Source organism: Hypanus sabinus, chromosome 22 (assembly GCF_030144855.1).
Source record: "Hypanus sabinus isolate sHypSab1 chromosome 22, sHypSab1.hap1, whole genome shotgun sequence".
NCBI classification, from domain to species: Eukaryota; Metazoa; Chordata; class Chondrichthyes; order Myliobatiformes; family Dasyatidae; genus Hypanus; species Hypanus sabinus.
Genome location: NC_082727.1, coordinates 15009022 through 15031813, shown reverse-complemented (window position 1 = coordinate 15031813; position 22792 = coordinate 15009022). Strand labels below are relative to the sequence as shown.

The following is a 22792-nucleotide window of genomic DNA, read 5'->3' as shown; positions in this document are numbered from 1 at the left end:
CTTTACAGGGAACCACAAAACAAAGAAACACAAAAGAGCTCATTAAAAAGGCAGTGAAACACCCGGTGTGTAGGGGGAAAAAAAGACTGTACAAACAAAATAAGGAAATAACGTTCTGAACAAAAGCAAGTCTGCAGTCAAAGCCAGGCATCACAGCATCAGGTGAGCAGAGACAAGTAAAACCTTGCGGAGCTGTGACCAGAAATGGCCCGTCCCTCTGCTCCTGACAACTTGCCTTTTCAATCTGGCCTGGCATTTAAAATTGCCCCAAAATTTGGTCGTTCCTCACTCTAGGAGTCGGGAATTGTAGTTTTGATAACCTGCCTCTCTGTTTTGGTGGACAGACCCCGTCTTTCCAATGTCTGCGGTGATCGTTTCCCCAGAAATTGTAACCAGGAAAAGTATTTAGTTGTATTCACCATTGTCAGCTTAAACCAAGAGATGAGGCAGGGTCTGGTCCAGGGTGTAATCATGCTTTTCACCAGTTGAAAGAGGAACCCAGGTTCTGCCCACAGCTGCTCCCTCTAGTGGAAACCAACCATGTAATGAACACAAATCACTCCCTTTGCCAACCATGTGCCCAAATATTCAGGTCAAATGCATTTATTATCAAATTACACAACCTTGAGATTTGTTTGCTTACAGGCAGCCAGAAAGCAAGAAGCCCGAATGAACCCGATTAAAAAAAATGAAGACCAACACCCAACGTGCAGAGAAAAGGGGAAAACCCCCCACAGATCACGCAAACGATAGAAATGAGCAACAACATTCCAAACCAAATGGAGTCCTTAGATACCAACTCCGCACAGGCCCGAGCCATCATATCAGGAGCATGGCAGCTGGGGCAGTCTTCATAACCTCAGCGCCATGGAGAGAGGACTGACCATCGCATGGAAGTGAGCAAAATCGGCCCTCACCTCTGATCCCGACACCCTGGTTGCACAGTGTATTGTTTAAATTGTCCAAGCAGCGCATCGTACCTCACACTAGGACCCAGGCACTGCTACAGCAAAAGGCTACAGGCCTAAAACATGCTGCCAGCGATTCAGACTTTGCTGCCCAGCCCAAGGCCGCTCTCCATTTCTCCAAATCAGCTCGGTGGACAGAGCGATCCAGCCTCGCGGCCGGGCTAGCTGTACGGGTACTGGAACTCCCCTGCCTGGACCTCTCCTCTCTAAAGTGCTCACTCCACCTGCGTCGATTCTGCAATGCACCAGCAACATTCATCCCTCAAACTCACTTCGCCTTCACTCACGTCTTCATTGTTTGTGGTGATAACTTACCATAATTTACCTCAGGAAAGGTGCTATTAGCAATGCTTCTAATCGAAGTACTGGCCTTTTGGACTACCAGAGAGCTGTCACACATGCTTGGTCACGCCATCTTAAACCGTACTGAATCAATCAGAAACCACCTTACTCCCAATAGTTGCTTGATATCCCGCTCAGATACCCCTTCCAAACCCCTCAATGAGATATCACTGCTGCTCATTTCCAGTCCTCTTCCAAAACCCTCAAATACCAATTTGTAAGCCCACCTGTTCAGGACCTTGTGGTGACATGAGTTGACAGGGTGATGAAGGTGGCTCCTTCTGGGGCTTTCTGGTGGCCAAACACTTTGATTCAGATTCCCGTTCCTGTGAGTTGATCCACTGCCTACTCTTGAGCCTCAGAGTGCAGGAGCAGCACCTCATCCGTGTTCCCTCCCAAACTGATGGCACGAACATAGATTTCTCCTTCCGGTAAACAAATTTCCCCTCGTCCCACACTTTTATTTTGGCATCTTCCCCCTTTCCTTCTCGGTCCCGAAGAGGGGTTTCAGCTGGAAAAGCCGGCCATTTATTTCCCCCCCCCCCCCCATAGATGCTGCCTGACCCGCCGAGTTTCTCCAGCACTCTGTGCGTGTTGCTCTGGATCTCCAGCATCTGCAGACTGTGCTTGTGATGAAGGGGTTTGAAATGCCTGACTTCACTGGTCATGGCACCGAGTACAGGAGCTTGGGGAGTAACCCTAGAGCTGGACAAGATGACATTGTATTTGGAGTACCGTGCACAACATCGGTCCGCATTGCAATGCTGGTGGATGCCATTAAGCTTGAATAGATGGGCTGGAACTATTTGCTCTTGACAAAAGGAGGTTGAGGGTCACCTTATAGAGGCTTATAAGATCATTGGGCGGGGGGGGGGAGGGAGGAGGACAGGTAATATGGTGGATAAGCACAGTTTCTCCCCCCCCCCCCAGGATACAGGGTAGGGGAGTCCAAAACTAGAGGGCAAAGAGGGGACTAGGCAAGAAGCTGGGAGGGGATTCACAGAAGACTAACTGAGGGGACGTGAAAGATTTAAAGGGAACACAAGGGGCAAACTTCTCCCTCCACACACGCACCGAGGATGTTGGCCAGTATTGGAGTATAAAAGTTGCATTGTTTGCTGTGTAACCAAAACTATGCAGTCAGCTTTGAGCTTGCTATTTGCTGTGCATGTATCCAATTTAGTAGGAGAATGAAATCTTAAGAACGTAGAAGACAATGGTGTGTTAATGAGAGGTAGCTAAGAGATGTAGATTAGAACATGATTAAGTCAATGGGTAGAAACAATAGTGGCGGATGTACTTGTGATACGCAACTTGTAGACCGATTGGATATGCTAATGCAACTAAACCAGGAGATTGCGATAAAAAATGCTATGTACATGGATCGGTGGGTAATCAGTGACTAGCTCAATGACTGTCTCAGCTTTGATTTGCAAATTAAAGTTTAACACTTCTTGAAGAATCTTCTGTGTCTCCTGGTCGTTTGTGGGGCATGAGAAACCACGACACCAGCTGCCAGAGTTCGTAAAATAAAAAAAAACATTTGAACAGGCACGTGGATAGGAAAAGGCTTAGACTTAACCTTCAGTGGGATATGGGCCAATTGAGACCAGCCTGGTTGGACACCTTGGTCAGCACGGGTGAGTTGGTTTTAAGTGCCTGTGTCCATGATATACAGCTTTAACACCATTCCTCATGATACTTCGTCAAGCCCAAGTGAGAAGACATTTAAACCAGTGTCTGTTCTGATCACTCGGACAGACCCTGAATATCTCAGGCACCATTTCTGATGGAGAATGCTGCTGGGAGGGTGAGGGAGGTTCACTCCGACTGATGGTCTGGCCAGTAGTCTGCAAGCCTCAGAGTCCCCAGGCCAAGGGCTGGATGCCCAGAGACAGCCCGAACTGGCCTTGCGGGGTCTGGGGGGGACTGGCCCTGGGGGGACTGGGTGGGCTGGCCCTGGGGGGACTGGCCTTGCGGGGTCTGGGGGGGCTGGCCTGGGGGGACTGGCCTTGCGGGGTCTGGGTGGACTGGCCCTGGGGGGAGCTGGCCTTGTTGGGGTCTGGGGGGGGCTGGACTTGCGGGGGTCTGGGTGGGACTGGCCTTGTGGGGTCTGGGGGGGGGCTGGCCTGGGGGGAGCTGGCCTTGCGGGGCCTGGGGGGACTGACCTTGCAGGGTCTGGGTGGACTGGCCTGGGGGGGAGCAGGCCTTGTGGGGTCTGGGGGGGCTGGCCTTGCGGGGTCTGGGGGGGCTGGCCCTGGGGGGGAGCAGGCCTTGCGGGGTCTGGGGGGGCTGGCCTGGGGGGACTGGGTGGGCTGGCCTGGGGGGAGCTGGCCTTGCGGGGACTGGGTGGGCTGGCCTTGCGGGGTCTGGGGGGAGCAGGCTTTGCGGGGGTCTGTGGGGGCTGGCCTTGCGGGGTCTGGGGGGGCTGGCCTTGCGGGGTCTGGGGGGAGCAGGCTTTGCGGGGGTCTGTGGGGGCTGGCCTGGGGGAGCTGGCCTTGCGGGGTCTGGGGGGGGGCTGGCCTGGGGTGTCTGGGTGGGCTAGCCCTGGGAGGACTGGCCTTGCGGGGTCTGGGTGGGCTAGCCCTGGAGGGACTGGCCTTGCGGGGTCTGGGGGGGGCTGGTCTTGGGGGGGGCTGGTCTTGCGGGGTCTGGGGGGGCTGGCCTGGGGGAACTGGCCTTGCGGGGCCTGGGGGGACTGGGTGGGCTGGTCTGGGGGAACTGGCCTAGCGGGTCCTGGCGGGGCTGGCCTTGCGGGGACTGGGGGGACTGGCCTTGCGGGGACTGGGGGGACTGGCCTTGCGGGGACTGGGGGGACTGGCCTTGCGGGGACTGGGGGGACTGGCCTTGCGGGTCCTGGCGGGGCTGGCCTTGCGGGGACTGGGGGGACTGGCCTTGCGGGGACTGGGGGGACTGGCCTTGCGGGGACTGGGGGGACTGGCCTTGCGGGGACTGGGGGGACTGGCCTTGCGGGGACTGGGGGGACTGGCCTTGCGGGGACTGGGGGGACTGGCCTTGCCGGGACTGGGGGGACTGGCCTTGCCGGGACTGGGGGGACTGGCCTTGCCGGGACTGGGGGGACTGGCCTTGCCGGGACTGGGGGGACTGGCCTTGCGGGGACAGGGGGGACTGGCCTTGCGGGGACTGGGGGGACTGGCCTTGCGGGGACTGGGGGGACTGGCCTTGCGGGGACTGGGGGGACTGGCCTTGCGGGGACTGGGGGGACTGGCCTTGCGGGGACTGGGGGGACTGGCCTTGCGGGGACTGGGGGGACTGGCCTTGCGGGGACTGGGGGGACTGGCCTTGCGGGGACTGGGGGGACTGGCCTTGCGGGGACTGGGGGGACTGGCCTTGCGGGGACTGGGGGGACTGGCCTTGCGGGGACTGGGGGGACTGGCCTTGCGGGGACTGGGGGGACTGGCCTTGCGGGGACTGGGGGGACTGGCCTTGCGGGGACTGGGGGGACTGGCCTTGCGGGGACTGGGGGGACTGGCCTTGCGGGGACTGGGGGGACTGGCCTTGCGGGGACTGGGGGGACTGGCCTTGCGGGGACTGGGGGGACTGGCCTTGCGGGGACTGGGGGGACTGGCCTTGCGGGGACTGGGGGGACTGGCCTTGCGGGGACTGGGGGGACTGGCCTTGCGGGGACTGGGGGGACTGGCCTTGCGGGGACTGGGGGGACTGGCCTTGCGGGGACTGGGGGGACTGGCCTTGCGGGGACTGGGGGGACTGGCCTTGCGGGGACTGGGGGGACTGGCCTTGCGGGGACTGGGGGGACTGGCCTTGCGGGGACTGGGGGGACTGGCCTTGCGGGGACTGGGGGGACTGGCCTTGCGGGGACTGGGGGGACTGGCCTTGCGGGGACTGGGGGGACTGGCCTTGCGGGGACTGGGGGGACTGGCCTTGCGGGGACTGGGGGGACTGGCCTTGCGGGGACTGGGGGGACTGGCCTTGCGGGGACTGGGGGGACTGGCCTTGCGGGGACTGGGGGGACTGGCCTTGCGGGGACTGGGGGGACTGGCCTTGCGGGGACTGGGGGGACTGGCCTTGCGGGGACTGGGGGGACTGGCCTTGCGGGGACTGGGGGGACTGGCCTTGCGGGGACTGGGGGGACTGGCCTTGCGGGGACTGGGGGGACTGGCCTTGCGGGGACTGGGGGGACTGGCCTTGCGGGGACTGGGGGGACTGGCCTTGCGGGGACTGGGGGGACTGGCCTTGCGGGGACTGGGGGGACTGGCCTTGCGGGGACTGGGGGGACTGGCCTTGCGGGGACTGGGGGGACTGGCCTTGCGGGGACTGGGGGGACTGGCCTTGCGGGGACTGGGGGGACTGGCCTTGCGGGGACTGGGGGGACTGGCCTTGCGGGGACTGGGGGGACTGGCCTTGCGGGGACTGGGGGGACTGGCCTTGCGGGGACTGGGGGGACTGGCCTTGCGGGGACTGGGGGGACTGGCCTTGCGGGGACTGGGGGGACTGGCCTTGCGGGGACTGGGGGGACTGGCCTTGCGGGGACTGGGGGGACTGGCCTTGCGGGGACTGGGGGGACTGGCCTTGCGGGGACTGGGGGGACTGGCCTTGAGGGGACTGGGGGGACTGGCCTTGCGGGGACTGGGCGGGCTGGTCTGGGGGGGACTGGCCTTGCGGGGCCTGGGGGGACTGGCCTTGGGTGGGCTGGTCTGGGGGGACTGGCCTTGCGGGGCCTGGGGGGACTGGCCTTGGGTGGGCTGGTCTGGGGGAACTGGTCTTGCGGGGCCTGGGGGGACTGGGTGGGCTGGTCTGGGGGAACTGGCCTTGCGGGTCCTGGCGGGGCTGGCCTTGCGGGGACTGGGGGGACTGGCCTTGCGGGGACTGGGGGGACTGGCCTTGCGGGGACTGGGGGGACTGGCCTTGCGGGGACTGGGGGGACTGGCCTTGCGGGGACTGGGGGGACTGGCCTTGCGGGGACTGGGGGGACTGGCCTTGCGGGGACTGGGGGGACTGGCCTTGCGGGGACTGGGGGGACTGGCCTTGCGGGGACTGGGGGGACTGGCCTTGCGGGGACTGGGGGGACTGGCCTTGCGGGGACTGGGGGGACTGGCCTTGAGGGGACTGGGGGGACTGGCCTTGCGGGGCCTGGGGGGACTGGCCTTGCGGGGCCTGGGCGGACTGGCCTTGGGTGGGCTGGTCTGGGGGAACTGGTCTTGCGGGGCCTGGGGGGACTGGGTGGGCTGGTCTGGGGGGACTGGGTGGGCTGGTCTGGGGGAACTGGCCTTGCGGGTCCTGGCGGGGCTGGCCTTGCGGGGACTGGGGGGACTGGCCTTGCGGGGACTGGGGGGACTGGCCTTGCGGGGACTGGGGGGACTGGCCTTGCGGGGACTGGGGGGACTGGCCTTGCGGGGACTGGGGGGACTGGCCTTGCGGGGACTGGGGGGACTGGCCTTGCGGGGACTGGGGGGACTGGCCTTGCGGGGACTGGGGGGACTGGCCTTGCGGGGACTGGGGGGACTGGCCTTGCGGGGACTGGGGGGACTGGCCTTGAGGGGACTGGGGGGACTGGCCTTGCGGGGCCTGGGGGGACTGGCCTTGCGGGGCCTGGGCGGACTGGCCTTGGGTGGGCTGGTCTGGGGGAACTGGTCTTGCGGGGCCTGGGGGGACTGGGTGGGCTGGTCTGGGGGGACTGGGTGGGCTGGTCTGGGGGAACTGGCCTTGCGGGTCCTGGCGGGGCTGGCCTTGCGGGTCCTGGCGGGGCTGGCCTTGCGGGTCCTGGCGGGGCTGGCCTTGCGGGTCCTGGCGGGGCTGGCCTTGCGGGTCCTGGCGGGGCTGGCCTTGCGGGTCCTGGCGGGGCTGGCCTTGCGGGTCCTGGCGGGGCTGGCCTTGCGGGTCCTGGCGGGGCTGGCCTTGCGGGTCCTGGCGGGGCTGGCCTTGCGGGTCCTGGCGGGGCTGGCCTTGCGGGTCCTGGCGGGGCTGGCCTTGCGGGTCCTGGCGGGGCTGGCCTTGCGGGTCCTGGCGGGGCTGGCCTTGCGGGTCCTGGCGGGGCTGGCCTTGCGGGTCCTGGCGGGGCTGGCCTTGCGGGTCCTGGCGGGGCTGGCCTTGCGGGTCCTGGCGGGGCTGGCCTTGCGGGTCCTGGCGGGGCTGGCCTTGCGGGTCCTGGCGGGGCTGGCCTTGCGGGTCCTGGCGGGGCTGGCCTTGCGGGTCCTGGCGGGGCTGGCCTTGCGGGTCCTGGCGGGGCTGGCCTTGCGGGTCCTGGCGGGGCTGGCCTTGCGGGTCCTGGCGGGGCTGGCCTTGCGGGTCCTGGCGGGGCTGGCCTTGCGGGTCCTGGCGGGGCTGGCCTTGCGGGTCCTGGCGGGGCTGGCCTTGCGGGTCCTGGCGGGGCTGGCCTTGCGGGTCCTGGCGGGGCTGGCCTTGCGGGTCCTGGCGGGGCTGGCCTTGCGGGTCCTGGCGGGGCTGGCCTTGCGGGTCCTGGCGGGGCTGGCCTTGCGGGTCCTGGCGGGGCTGGCCTTGCGGGTCCTGGCGGGGCTGGCCTTGCGGGTCCTGGCGGGGCTGGCCTTGCGGGTCCTGGCGGGGCTGGCCTTGCGGGTCCTGGCGGGGCTGGCCTTGCGGGTCCTGGCGGGGCTGGCCTTGCGGGTCCTGGCGGGGCTGGCCTTGCGGGGACTGGGGGGACTGGCCTTGCGGGGACTGGGGGGACTGGCCTTGCGGGGACTGGGGGGACTGGCCTTGCGGGGACTGGGGGGACTGGCCTTGCGGGGACTGGGGGGACTGGCCTTGCGGGGACTGGGGGGACTGGCCTTGCGGGGACTGGGGGGACTGGCCTTGCGGGGTCTGGTGGGGCTGTCCTTGCGGGTCCTGGCGGGACTGGCCTTGCGGGGACTGGGGGGACTGGCCTTGCGGGGACTGGGGGGACTGGCCTTGCGGGGACTGGGGGGACTGGCCTTGCGGGGACTGGGGGGACTGGCCTTGCGGGGTCTGGGTGGTCTGGCCTTGCGGGGCCTGGGGGGACTGGGTGGGCTGGTCTGGGGGAACTGGCCTTGCGGGGCCTGGGGGGACTGGGTGGTCTGGCCTTGCGGGGTCTGGGTGATTAACGCACACGACACATTCCACTGTTATGTTTCGGTGTAAATATGACAAATATATCTGAGCCCGATAATGAAACTGGAACGCGTGCGACTCACAAAAACAAATCATTAGTAACACACAACTTGCAAGTCAGGCAGCATCTATGGCAGTGAATAAGCAGCCGAGACCCACCTGGATGGGGAGGAAGGGAGAAGGTGCCAGAATCAGAAGGTTGGAAGGGGGAGAGGAGGACAAGTTGGGATGTGATAAGTGAGACCTGTTGAGGGAGGAGGTAAGCAAGGAGCCAGGAGGGGATACATGGAAGACTAGATGGTTGAAGAATAAGGAACCTGACTGGAGAGGTCACGGGATCATGGGAAGAGCAGGGGAACCAACTCCGCTCTTGCACGCCCCTTAATCCTTTGCTGGCTTTTGCCTCCATCCTTTCCAGTACTGATGAAGACTCTCCATCCAAATCGTTGCACGTTTATTGCCCCCACCCAGCCCCGTAGATGCTGCCAGACTTACTGAAATTCTCCATCATTTTGCATTATTCTTACTCGAGGTTGAATCGTCTGAAGAGTCTGTGTTTAGGTTCATCACCACTCACTCGGGCTTCCTCCCGCTTCCTTTCCTGTCCGGATGAAAAGTCTCAGCTGTTCGCCGCTCTCCATAGAGGCAGCCTGACCCGCTGAGTTCATCCAGCATTTTGTGTGTGTTACTCTCCCAGGACTGTTGCTACACTCAGAGGGGCTGCATCTACCCACCACACAACTATCACAGCAAAGAGACCTCACTTGCTCAACTGAGCCTCGAAACACCCACAGACAAGTAGTGGGAATCACATCCTTACCTTCTGGAAGAGCTCATGGTCGGGTGTGCTGGAGATGGTGGGCCTGTACAGGCCGCGCCCAGCCTGCTCCTGGGCCTTGTCGAAGGGGTAGTTCGCCACCACGGCTCCTCCGTGCAGATTGGCGGATAGAATGAAGTTATAGTTCTGCACCCAGCGGATGATGGCGTACGTCTCCCGCTCCACCTGCCCAGGACGAGAAACATCACACAATCACCAGGGTGGGACCAGCCCCTACTCCCAGGATTCCACTACGCTCGGGGACCCCTCGTTACTCTGACTGCAACGTAGTGGCGAGTGCAGTGCTTTGCAGTGTCAGCAGCCTGGGTTTAATTCCCGACACTCTCCGTAAGGGGTTTGTACCATCCTCCCTGGAACTGTATGGGCTTCCACTCCTCTCCACTTTCATCCTATTTTCTAAAGACGTACGGGTTAGGGTTAGTAAGTTGTGGGCATGCCATGTTGGCGCTAGAAGTGTGCTGACACTCGTGGGCTGCCCCCAGCACACCCTCAGACTGTATTAGTCATTGATGCAAACATCTTTCACCGTTTCAAAATACATTGACAATCTAAATTCAGATGATATTGGAACTTAGAAAAATACATACAAATTGTGAGCAAGGGAACTCACTTGGGTGAGCCCAAGTGTTGGGCCGAAGGGCCTGTTTCTGGGCTGTATTTGTCTGTGGCGCTGCCTCCTGCTTTCTTACTGGCCATTACACCGCTGGCATTTAGGGCAGCAATGAAGGTCCTCCATCCCTAGAGGTGTTCAGGGCTTCCTCCATCATGTTAGCAGTTTCCCCTCGGTTTTCACTCCTTGTCAGACGTGCAAGACCCAGGTGGAGACCCAGGAATACTGTCACACCCAGATGCAGAAGGATTCTTCATTGCTGTTTCCATAACAAGTTTGTTTTATCAGTCAGGACCGTTAGCCTTGAGCTGAAGCCCTGAACCTGGAGGACCGGTGGACCACTCTTAATCTGGCCTCTAACCTTTGACCTGTTTGGCATGGGTGACCCTACCAAAAGGGAAAGCATGAAGACCTGACTCCAGCCAACATAGCTCTCTGGGTCTTTGAGACATGCAAGCCTCCATGACAGGGTTGTGATCCCCTTGGAGGGACGCTGCTTCCTACAGCTCTTAAAACTCCCCAGTATCCCTTAGTTCTGCTCTTTCCCCTTGACCTTCACACCACTGGAATATATAGTGTTCAAGTGATGTCCGTTTTATCTGTCTCAAATACCTTTTTTGCTCTTTTTACACTTCTTAAAATTAAATAAAGCTGTTTCTTATTTTAGTTTTTTTATTATTATACTACTGCCACAAAACAACAGATTTCACAACGTATGGCAGTGATATTAAGACAAGAAAATCTACAGACGCTGGAACTCCGAGCAACACACACAAAGTGCTGGAGGAACTCAGCAGGCCGGGCAGCAACGATGGAAAAGAGTAAACGATCAACGTTTCAGGCCGAGACCCTTCATCAGGACCGGTGAAGAATTCCGGCCCAAAATGTCAACGGTTCACCCTTTTCCCTGGCTTGCCAAGTTCCTCCAGCATTTTGTGCGTCTTGCCATTAAACCCGATTCTGATTTCTCTCAAAGCCTGACTCTCGAATCAAACACAGAGTTTCCAAATCTAACGGGTAGCTTGGTGCCAAATAGTGTTTGATGTCCCAGCTGAGAACTCCCTCAGGAGGTTAATGTTAAAGACAGCTGTTACAGGGAGAGAGAGGCTGCAGTTAAGAACATTGAAACCCTGACTAATGGAGTGTGCAGGCCTCTCCTTCACATGTTCTACTATTCTGATGTCATAGGCACAATCTTCCGTGTAGTGGTGTACTGGGGCAATGGCATCAACAGGCTCAATACACTGATTGGAACGGCTGGCTCTGTTATAGGAGTCAAACTGGACACACTGGGGGCTGTGGTAGAACAAAGGACCCTGTGGAAAATCCTGGCAATTCTGGACAATGTTTCTCAGCCTCGGCATGCCACCTTGGCTGAACAGAGAGCACTTTTAGTAATAGATCGAGACAAATGTGTTTATTATCACTGACATGCACCATGAATTTTGCTGATTTGAATTCTAGCTCTCACCCATAAGAGTACTATATGAGGTCATTCTTAACAACAAATTTCACGTCATACAAATCAGTGATAATAAACCAGATCCTGAGTCGATAGGTGACATAGTTACAGTCTCAAAGCTCCAGTGACCCACATTTGATCCTGGTCTCCTGTGCTGTCTGTGTGGAGTTTGCATGCTCCCCTTGCGACCTCAAGAGTTCATCCTGCATGCTTCAGTTTCCGTCCACACCTCAAAGATATACAAATTGGTGGGTTAGTTTCCCTTGTAAATTGTTCCCACATGTTTTGGGTGAGAGCTAGAATACGAATCAGCAAAATTCACAAACTACATCAGTGATAATAAACATGTTTTGCATTGCAATGTAAAACATAACTACAAGTTACAACAAGAAAATAGGTGGTGCTAAAGGACAGCAAAATAATGAGGTAAACACAAAGTACACTGCAGACGCTGTGGTCAAATCAACATGTACAAACAAGCTGGATGAACTCAGCAGGTCGGGCAGCATCCGTGGAAAGAAGCAGTCAACGTTTCAGGTCGAGACCCTTCGTCAGGACTGAAGAAGGAGGGGGCAGGACCCCTATAAAGAAGGTGGGGGGAGGGTGGAAAACCAATCAGAGGAAAGATCAAGGGGTGAGGGAGGGGATAGGCAGGAGAGGTGAAGAAGGAATGTAAGGGGAAAGCACTGTGGGTAGTAGTAGAAGGCAGAGTCATGAAAGAGGTGATAGGCAGCTGGAAGAGTTGACAGAGTGAAAGTGGGATGGGGGAAGGGAGAGGGAGGGAATTACTGGAAGTTGGAGAATTCAATGTTCATACCAAGGGGCTGGAGACAACCCAGCTGGTATATCAGATGTTGTTCCTCCACCCGAAGTTTGGCCTCATCGTGGCAGTAGAGGAGGCCGTGTATGGACATATCCAAATGGGAATGTGAAGCAGAGCTGAAGTGAGTGGCAACCGGGAGATCCTGTCTGTTGTGGCGGACGGAGCGAAGGTGCTCGATGAAGCGGTCCCCCAATCTGCGTCGGGTCTCGCCGATGTAGAGGAGGCCGCACCAGGAGCACCAGATGCAATAGATGACCCCAACAGACTCAGAAGTGAAGTGTTGCCTCACCTGGAAGGACCATTTGGGGCCCTGAATGTTGGTAAGAGAGGAGGTGTAGCACTTATGCTTGCAGGAATAAGTACCAGGTGGGAGATCTGTGGGGAGGGACGTGTGGACCAGGGAGTCACGGAGGGAACGATCTCTGCAAAAAACAGAGAGGGGAAGAGAGGGAAAGATGTCCTTAACGGTGGGGTCCTGTTGAAGGTGGCGGAAGTTGCAGAGAATAATATGCTGGTGGGGTGATAGGTGAGGACAAGGGAGACATGGTCCCTGTTGTGGTGACGGGAGGATGGGGTGAGGGCCGAAGTGCGGGAAATGGAGGAGATGCGGGTGAGGGCATCATTGATGACGGCAGAAGGGAAACCACAATTCTTAAAGAAAGAGGACATTTGAGATGTCCTGGAATGGAAAGCCTCATCCTGGGAGCAGATGCGATGGAGACGGAGGAACTGGGAATAGGGAATAGAATTTTTTACATTTGGCAGGGTGGGAAGAGGTATAGTCGAGATAGTTATGGGAGTCAGTGGGTTTATAGAAGATGTCAGTGGACGGTCTGTCTCCAGAGATGGAGACCGAGAGATCGAGAAAGGGGAGAGATGGACCAAGTGAATTTAAGGGCTGGGTGAAAATTAAAGGCAAAGTCGATGTAATTGACGAGCTCAGCATGGGTGCAGGAAGCAGCACCAATGTAGTCGTCAATGTATCGAAGGAAAAGTTGGGGAGCAGTACCAGTATAGATTTGGAGCATAGACTGTTCCACATAACCCACAAAGAGGCGGGCATAGCTGGGGCCCGTGCGAGTGCCCATAGCTACACCCTTGGTCTGAAGAAAGTGGGAAGAGTCAAAAGAGAAGTTATTAAGTGTGAGCACCAGTTCCGCCAACCTGAGGAGTGTGGTGGTGGGGAACTGGTGAGATCTATTGTTCAGAAAGTAGCAGAGGGCTTTGAGGCCTTCTTGATGGGGATTGGAAGTGTATAAGGATTAGACATCCATGGTGAAAATGAAGTGGTCGGGACCGGGGAACTGGAAGTTATTGAAAAAGTGGAGGGCATGGGATGTATCCCGGATGTAGGTGGGGAGGGACTGAGCCATGGGTGACAAAACGGAGTCGAGGTAGGCAGATACAAGTTCAGTAGGGCAGGAGCAGGCCGAAACTATAGGCCTACCAGGACAGTCAGGCTTGTGGATCTCGGGGAGGTAAAACCGAGCAGTGCGGGGTGTGGAAATTATGAGTTTTTTGGCTGAGGATGGAAGATCTCCGGAGTTGATAAGGGTGGTGATGGTACGGGAGACAATGGTTTGATGTTTTTTGGTGGAGTCCTGTTCCAGGGGTAAGTAAGAGGAGGTGTCAGCGAGCTGCCGTTTGGCCTCAGTGAGGTAGAGGTCCGTCCACCAGACTACTAAGGCACCCCCTTTGTCTGCAGGTTTGATGGTGAGGTTAGGATTAGTGCGGAGGGAGTGGAGGGCAGTGCGTTCAGAGGGAGTGAGGTTGGAACAGGAGAGAGGAGTGGTGAAGTTGAGATGGTTGATGTCTCGGCGACAGTCGGAGATGAAAAGATCGAGTGTAGGTAGAAGGCCCGGTGGGGGTGTCCAGGAAGAGGAGGAGGGTTGAAGACGGGAGAGGGGTCATCAATAGGGGGAGAGGAATCCTTGTTAAAGAAGTAGGCTCGGAGACGTAGGTGACGGAAGAAGAGTTCAGCGTCATGCTGGGCACAGAACTCACTGAGGTGTGGATGGAACGGGACAAAAGTGAGGCCCTTGCTAAGCACAGAATGCAGAGCGGGGAAGGTCAGAGGGGATGGTGAAGACATGGCAAGGGTTGGGGCTGGGGTCAGAGGAGGGTAAAGAGTGGGAGGTCTCAGGAGGGAGAGGGGGGGTTAGGATGTTCAGGGAGAGCGGGCTGAGGGGAGGATGAGGGATCAGAGGAATGGAGGGGAGCTGAGGGGTGGAGGGAGGGTTGGGAGTCGCAGGGAGGATAGGGGGTAGTAGAGGAATGAGACGAGCGGTAGGACCCAGCGGCTGTAATAACGGTCCCGGTCTGGAGAGGGTCAGGATCTCGGTCCGAGCTGGATCTAGAGCTGGGGGTGTCGGAGCCTGTAGCCTGCAGGGCGCCAGAACTGAGGTCCGAGTCAGAAGTGAGTGAGTCCATGGCGCGCCGGGGGCTGGTGCCCATGTCTGGGAGGCCGTGGTTGCAGTCGGGGTCAGAGTCACAGGCGGATGGGTTTTTGGCCTGCCGAAGGCCTGAGAAGTCGAAGTCTGAAGGGTCGGGGTCCGGGCTGCAGGCGGGCGAGCTTGTGATCCTTCTTTAACGTGAGGAAGAAATGGCGGTTGGAAGCGTGAATCCGGTGGAGAATGTAGGAGAGGTCCACGGCAGACGGTGGAGAGCGAGGCCCGCAGTGATGGCAGACAGAGAGACAGGGTCTGCAGGTATCTCTGCATGGCGGTTAGCGTGGCTCGGAGAATCCGGCGCGAGCAATGGTCGAGGCAACACTTCACTTGTGAGTCTGTTGGGGTCATCTATTGCATCCGGTGCTCCCGGTGCGGCCTCCTCTACATTGGCGAGACCCGACGCAGATTGGGGGACCGCTTCGTCGAGCACCTACGCTCCATCCGCCACAACAGACAGGATCTCCCGGTTGCCACCCACTTCAGCTCTCCTTCACATTCCCATTCGGATATGTCCATACATGGCTTCCTCTACTGCCATGATGAGGCCAAACTCAGGTTGGAGGAGCAACACCTCATATACCGTCTCCAGCCCCTTGGTATGAACATTGAATTCTCCAACTTCTGGTAATTCCCTCCCTCTCCTTTCCCCCATCCCACCTTCACCTATCATCTCTCTCATGACTCTGCCTTCTTCTACTACTCATAGTGCTTTCCCCTTAGATTCCTTCTTCACCTCTCCTGCCTATCCCCTCCCCCACCCCTTGATCTTTCCTCTTATTGGTTTTCCACCCTCTCCCACCATCTTTATAGGGCCCCTGCCCCTCTTCTTTAGTCCTGACGAAGGGTCTCGACCCGAAACATTGACTGCTCATTTCAACGGATGCTGCCCGACCTGCTGAGTTCATCCAGCTTGTTTGTACGTCTTGAAAATAATGAGGTAGATACTCATGGACCACTCAGAAATCCGATGGGAGGGGGAAGAAGCTGTCCCTAAAAACATGGAGTGTGCCTCTTCAGGACTCCTGCACCTCCTCCCTGATGGTAGTAATGAGAAGAGGGCATATCACAGACAGCTAGGGCCTTTAACGATGTAATGAGAAGAGGGCACGTCACAGACAGCTAGGGCCTTTAATGATGTAATGAGAAGAGGGCCTGTCACAGACAGCTAGGGCCTTTAATGATGTAATGAGAAGAGGGCCTGTCACAGACAGCTAGGGCCTTTAATGATGTAATGAGAAGAGGGCTTGTCACAGACAGCTAGGGCCTTTAATGATGTAATGAGAAGAGGGCATGTCACAGACAGCTAGGGCCTTTAATGATGTAATGAGAAGAGGGCCTGTCACAGACAGCTAGGGCCTTTAATGATGTAATGAGAAGAGGGCATGTCACAGACAGCTAGGGCCTTTAATGATGTAATGAGAAGAGGGCCTGTCACAGACAGCTAGGGCCTTTAATGATGTAATGAGAAGAGGGCCTGTCACAGACAGCTAGGGCCTTTAATGATGTAATGAGAAGAGGGCCTGTCACAGACAGCTAGGGCCTTTAATGATGTAATGAGAAGAGGGCATGTCACAGACAGCTAGGGCCTTTAATGATGTAATGAGAAGAGGGCCTGTCACAGACAGCTAGGGCCTTTAATGATGTAATGAGAAGAGGGCCTGTCACAGACAGCTAGGGCCTTTAATGATGTAATGAGAAGAGGGTCTGTCACAGACAGCTAGGGCCTTTAATGATGTAATGAGAAGAGGGCATGTCACAGACAGCTAGGGCCTTAATGATGTAATGAGAAGAGGGCCTGTCACAGACAGCTAGGGCCTTTAATGATGTAATGAGAAGAGGGCACGTCACAGACAGCTAGGGCCTTTAATGACAGATGCAGCTTTCTTAAGGAGGCACCTCATGAAAATGGTGGAGATGGCCGAGACTACAACGCTCTGCAGCCTCTTGTGATTGTGGATGATGTGTGCTCGTACCAGAACTGTGATGCCACCTGTCAGAATGCTGTCCACCAGATGCCTGTAGAAATTTGCTAGTCTTTGGTGACATCCAAATCTCCTCAAACTCCTACTGCAGAACAACCACTGGTTTGCCTTCTTTGTGGTTGCATTGGTAGGTTGGATTGAGAATCTGAGGAGGGAGAGGACGGGAGCTTGGGGGAGAGGTAACATTGATGGAAGATTAAGGTGACTCAAATGAGCTCTACTCCCCCTCGCTTTTTCCCCTCATTTTACCAACACTGGGTATTTATCCAATCTAATTCCTAAAATCGGTTTGGAATCTGTTTCCTGCAGTATCTTCTGGACTAAAACATTTCTCTTCACCATCTCAGCTTGAAGGCCACCGGAAATGGTTCCTCCTGACTTATGCCGTTAAACCCCACCCTTCTCCATAAATCTCACTAATGACAGACTCCAGATGTCCCTCCCTCAGAGCACAGTGGCGAACTATTTGGGTCACTGGTACGCAAGGTCTCTGAACTCACTGTTAAGCTACCTCAAGATTTTATGGCCAAACATTTTTATTTTCAAATGTAAATTTTAAATTTGGTCATGACTTTAGAGATTGAAATACAGCACAGTAACAGGCCCAACAAGCCCACACTGCCCATGTGACTAATTAACCAACCAACTCTAATTGCTTTAGTGTGGTGTATGGCCAAGTGGTTAAGGTGCTGGACTAGCGATCTGAAGGTCGTGAGTTCGAGCACCAGCCAAGGCAGCGTGTTGTGTCCTTGAGCAAGGCACTTAACCACACACTGCTCCAGTCCACCCAGCTGAGGTTAACCTTGCGATAGACTGGCATCCTATCCGGGGGGAGTCTCGTACTCTCAGTCGCTTCATGCCACGGAAACTGGCCTAAGCACCGGCCTGATGAGCCCATGAGGCTCGGGACAGACTTTAACTTTTCTAATCTCTTTAGAACATGGGAAGAAACTGGAGCACCCGGAGGAAACCCATGGAATGTACAAGCTCCTTCCAGACAGCGGTGGAAGTGAACCAGAGCTGTAACAGTATTACTCTACCCAGTATTACTCTACCGTGTCGTCTGCCAATCCAACTCTGATCTGTTCCACACACCATTAATCTAATAGACTGGATTCTGGTGCATGTATCACAGCCTGAGAAACCAAAGCCTCCAGGGGACCCGGCAGCCCTGGGGGGAAAAGTCATGCTGGAAGGTCCCAGTGAACCAACTCACCTGCTGCTCCCAGTTGCTGTCAAGTGGGATGTGGTGGTTCCTGCCCTCCATCTTCTGCATGGTCAGGTGCAGGTCGGGAAAGTTGCGGTTGAGGTCAACCCCACGGGCATTCGCTCGTCCGGACATGAATGAGTTCATCACTGGCCCCTGGGAGAGGGAAGATTTCTTGTTAGGATTTAAAGGTCAGCTTTATTTGCCGGACATACATCAAAACATACACTGAAATGCACTGCCAGCGGACGGTCTGAGATGTATTGCGAGTGTTGCCGTGTTTTCAGCTCAAGCGTAGCATGCCCACAACTTGCTAACCCTAACCCATACGTCTTTAGACTACGGGAGGGCACCGGCGTAACAAAAGGAAACTCAAGCAGTTCCAGGGGAAACTTCCTCCAGACGGCAGTGGGAATCACACAGCTGGCACTATGAAGTGCTAGGCTACGTGTTGGTCTGGAAGCTCACCTGCCTCAGATCTCATGGGCCAGTGCTCGCTGAATCCGTGCAATCGAGAATCAGGAGCCGGACACCAAGTCCTCTGAATCTGCTCAGCTATTCAGAGGCTGCAGGCCAAAGAAGATGGCCTGTCTTGACACTTAGAGAACCGTGTACGTGCTTTCGGGAGGGAGAAACGGGTCTTGTTTCACTGCTGTTGCTTGGCATGTCCTGTTTTGTAGCGTTCTGCATTTTTCTGCTGAACGTTGCGGACACTGCAATGTGAGGCGACACTTGTGGGCTGCCCCCAGCACATCCTTGGGTGGGCTGGCCGTCAACACAAGGGGCACATTTCACAGTACGTGTGATGAATAGATCTACATCGAAAATCGCGGTCAGTCTACTGGCAGAGTGGTGCAGCTGGTAGAGTCGCTGCTTCTCAGATCTGGCGATCTGGGTTCGATCCTGGTCTGAGGTGCTGTCTCTGTAGCGTCCGCACGTTCTTCCTGTGCCCCAGGTGAATTTCCTCCGGACACCCAGGAGACGAGAGACTGCAGTCGCTGGAAGCAAGCAGAAGTGATGGATGTTGGCTCAACTGTAACATTGAAGAGGAGTTTGGATAGGCACGTGGCTGAAAGAAGTATAAAGGAATACGATCTGGCTGCAGGTAGGTGAGACCAAGTGAACTAGGAAAGCATGAACTAGAGAGGCTGAAGGGCCTGCTTCTGTGCTGTAGTGCTCTATGGCTTTATAAGCACCTGCTGGAGGAACTCTGTGGGTCCAGTGGTTTCTGTGGGAGGGCTGGGATTGTCAGTGTTTCAGGCGAGACACCACAGTAACGTAGCAGTTAGTACAACACTATTACAGCGCAAGGCGGAGTCCAGAGTTCAATTCCGGCACAGTCTGTGGGACGTTTGTACATCCTTCCCATCAGCATGACAGTTTCCTCCGGGTGCTCCAATTTCCTCCCACATTCCAAAGATATACCGGTTAGTGGGCTGGTTGGCAACCGTACCTTGCCCTGTGATTACGCTGGGGTTTAAATAGGCGGGCTGCTGGATGACGTGGCTCGTTGGGCTGGAAGAGACTGTTCTGCATTGTATCTCCAAATAATAAGAATTGTAACCTCAGTCACTGAGCTCTGTCAAAGGGCTTTGACCGGAAACGTCGACAGTTCCTTTCTGCTCACAGATACTGCTGAAACAAACAAGTTCCTCCAAAGGATTGTACGTTGCTTTCTCCGGTTTCTTCCCACATCCCCAAGATGTGTGCGGAGCTGTAAATAACCTCTGTATGAGCGAGTGGTAGAGTCTGGAGGAGTTTAGGAAATGCGGGGTGAATAAAAAAAAATTGGACAGTCTACAGGTTCTGGAGTCGGTGATCTGTGCAGGCGAGAGGAACGAGTTCCGATGACACCCTGGGTTCAAGTATCGGTGAGACAGGAGCTTGAGGCCTGTCCTGGAGCGATTGGCAAGTTCTGGTATCGATGCCAAGGACCAACGACAAATTGCGCGTTTGGAATTCAAGGCCCGTGGGCCGGAGCCAAGTTTGGGAATCTTTACGAGTCCACTGGGGAGGTCAAAGCCCAGTGTCTACAGGCCTGAGTCTGCCAGAGGCCTGTCCTGGGGTTACAGGACAGCACGTGGGTGGGTAGCCAACTGACGGCGTACCGGCATCAGTGCTGGACTTCGAGGCGAAGGTCTCAGGTTCGAACCCAGTCAGCTCCTTGCACACTTTCCATCCACGAGCTAACAACTCAGCCTTGTAAAAAAACAAATATAAAGGACACAGCCCAACATGCCAAAAGGCGCAAAAGGAAACAACAACGTGGGTGGGTAGGAGGGGAGGGAGGGAGGAATGGGGCTCATTTCTGTATTGTTGCTTGCTGGTTGTTGAGTTCTGTATTGTTCTGGGAAGCTCTGTAGGCACTGGCTGCTGCCAGCTCACTCTTGGGTGTGTTGGTTATTAACACAAATGACACATTTCACTAAATAAAAACACAAAATGCTGGCAGAACTCAGCAGGCCAGACAGCATCTATGGGAGGAGGTAGTGACGACCAAAACCCTTCATCAGGAGTGAAGCAACATGGGATGGTCGAGGGGGGAGATAAGAAGTGGGGGGAGGGATAAAGTAGAGAGCTGGGAAGTGATAGGCTGAAGGGAAATGGGCTAGGGGGAAGGTGGAGAATTATGGGAAATAAAAGAGAAAGAAAGGTAGGGCTGGAGGGAGATTATAGTGAGGGGGGAAAAAGAGAAAGAGAACCAGACTAAAATTATAGATAGGGATGGGGTAAGTGAGGGAGGCAGGGGTATCAACAGAGGTCAGTGAGTTGGATGTTCATGCCGGCAGGAAGGAGGCTACCGAGGCGGGAGATAAGGTGTTGCTCCATTGACATGCGTGTGGCCTCATCTTGATGGTCGTCACTACCTCCTCCCATAGATGCTGTCTGGCCTGCTGAGTTCTGCCAGCATTTTGTGTTTTTATTTATTTCCAGCATCTGCAGATTCACTGTATGCTATGTTGTATACGTGACAAATAAATTTGAGTCTTGGTTAAATGGGGCCTTGTTGAATGGCTGAGACTCACTGATCTGATGTTTCCATGCTCTCTCTATATGTAACCTCAACTCTAGACTCACGTCTGCCCCTGCAACGTTTCAACCCTGAACTAAAAAGGATCTTATCTACCACTGTCTTAAACATTCCAGGTCAGGGAAGAACAATTTAGTGGGAGGGCAGGGGAGGAATGGGTGTGCCAGGGCAAACAGGGTCTGGGCTTTACAAAAGGAGTCAATCATTCTGCAAAATCTTCTACTAGAGGAGGCAGATAGAGTCACTGCACCCAATTCTGGTTTCCACACTTCACAGTAACAAGGTCTCAGAGACGGAGGGGAGGAGATTCAGGGGAGATGGGCTTCAGTTCCATCTGGAAAGTGCAGGGGCCAGGGGGAGTTTTGTTAGTGGTGTTGAAATCCTCACGACTGATTAAGGAGCAGTTGTCCCCGTGGGCTCGAGCTTCCTCCCACACCCTGGCTGGGGTTAATCGGATACTGTGAACTGCCCTCCCGTGTAGGTAAAGTCACAACATGAATCAAAGGCAGGAATTGATGAGCATGAGAGACAGTAAAACTGGGAGGGATTCAGGGATAAAAGGAGAAGGAAATGATTTGGTGAGATTGCTCCCTCCCAGGAGAGACAGGAGGAAACTGATGGCCCAAATGGCCTCCACCTGTGTTGTTATGCCCCACTGCACAGCACCATGTTCAAGGCTGACCCTCCGAGGAAGTACTGAGGGAGTGCAAATTCACAGGAGGAAGTTCTGGACCAAGGCCTCGTCTGCCATTTTTGTCCATTTGGAGGTACAGTCGCAAGGCCAACACTCCTCTCTCAGTCACCATCGCTAAGACAGGTGACCTGCTCCAAATCGCACCCTGTTTGCAAGAGCTTGCTGGGTGCTGCATTCCCCCACATAAAACCACTCTGGAAAGATTTGCTTCACTGGCCAAAAAGCCATGAGGTCTTGAAAGGTGCTGGACAAATGCACGTTTTACATGCTTTTCTTCCCACCCTGCACTCTTCCCATCCCATCTGCCTCCCTTTGGACTTTGTCCCTCCCTCCCTCTCCTCACGCCTGGATTGCTCTCTACCTGCAAGTCTGCCTCTCTGCCTCGCTCCACCCTTCCATTCTCTCTCATTTTCATCTCTCCCTCCTTCCCTCAGAAACTCGGACCCCTTTACTTCCCTCCGTTCTCCAGGTCTGCGTCCCTTTCCCTCCCTCCGCCTGCCTGCGGTTACTTTCTCCCCTACCATCTGATCTACAGCTTCGGATCAAAGCACCCACTGCAGCTCAACAAACAACTATTTACAGCTTTGAACGATCACCAACCCCGACCATTTTCTGAAAACACAAAACCAAAGCCACACAGATACCGTATCATTTTGACCACAAACTGAAGTCACAGCTTTGATGAGATCTGACTGGAAGTTAAACCTACCATTTTATGCTCTGAATTTAAAGATTGCTAAGGAGATGAGGCATGGAGCCATGGGCTGGGCCAGGCCTTCATTCCTAGTTATTTGGGTTAAAACCAACACGGGGAGAGAAGATCGTAATCTGAGAGCGGTGAATGAATGGTTTTCGATGAAGTGTGGGGGATCACTGCTTGATGAAAGGTCTCAGCCTGAAACATTGACTGTATGCCTTTCCATAGATACTGCCTCATCTGTTGATTTTCTCTACCATTTTGTGAGTGTGCTGTGGATTTCTAGCATTGTGGGCTGAAGGGTATGTTCTATGTATCTAACCCGTGCTGTCCCTGTCCTGGGAGTGTGTGATGGGACAGTGTAGAGGGAGATTCACTCTGTATCTAACCCGTGCTGTCCCTGTCCTGGGAGTGTGTGATGGGACAGTGCAGAGGGAGCTTCACTTTGTATCTAACCAGTGCTGTCCCTGTCCTGGGAGTGTGTGATGGGACGGTGTAGAGGGAGATTCACTCTGTATCTAACCCGTGCTGTCCCTGTCCTGGGAGTGTGTGATGGGATGGTGTAGAGGGAGCTTCACTCTGCATCTAACCCGTGCTGTCCCTGTCCTGGGAGTGTGTGATGG

General features: G+C 55.8%; 1 protein-coding gene across 1 annotated transcript in view; it reads right to left on the bottom strand.

The window, feature by feature from the left end:
- cpn1 (carboxypeptidase N, polypeptide 1) overlaps positions 1 to 22792 on the bottom strand; it is a 61120-nt gene that overhangs the window by 21321 nt on the left and 17007 nt on the right. Inside the window, exons 3-4 of the mRNA XM_059947093.1 lie at positions 17757 to 17903; positions 9196 to 9378 (exon numbers count right to left, since the gene is read on the bottom strand). Of these exons, the coding sequence (XP_059803076.1) occupies positions 9196 to 9378; positions 17757 to 17903 (330 nt within the window). The remainder of the gene's footprint in view (positions 1 to 9195; positions 9379 to 17756; positions 17904 to 22792) is intronic.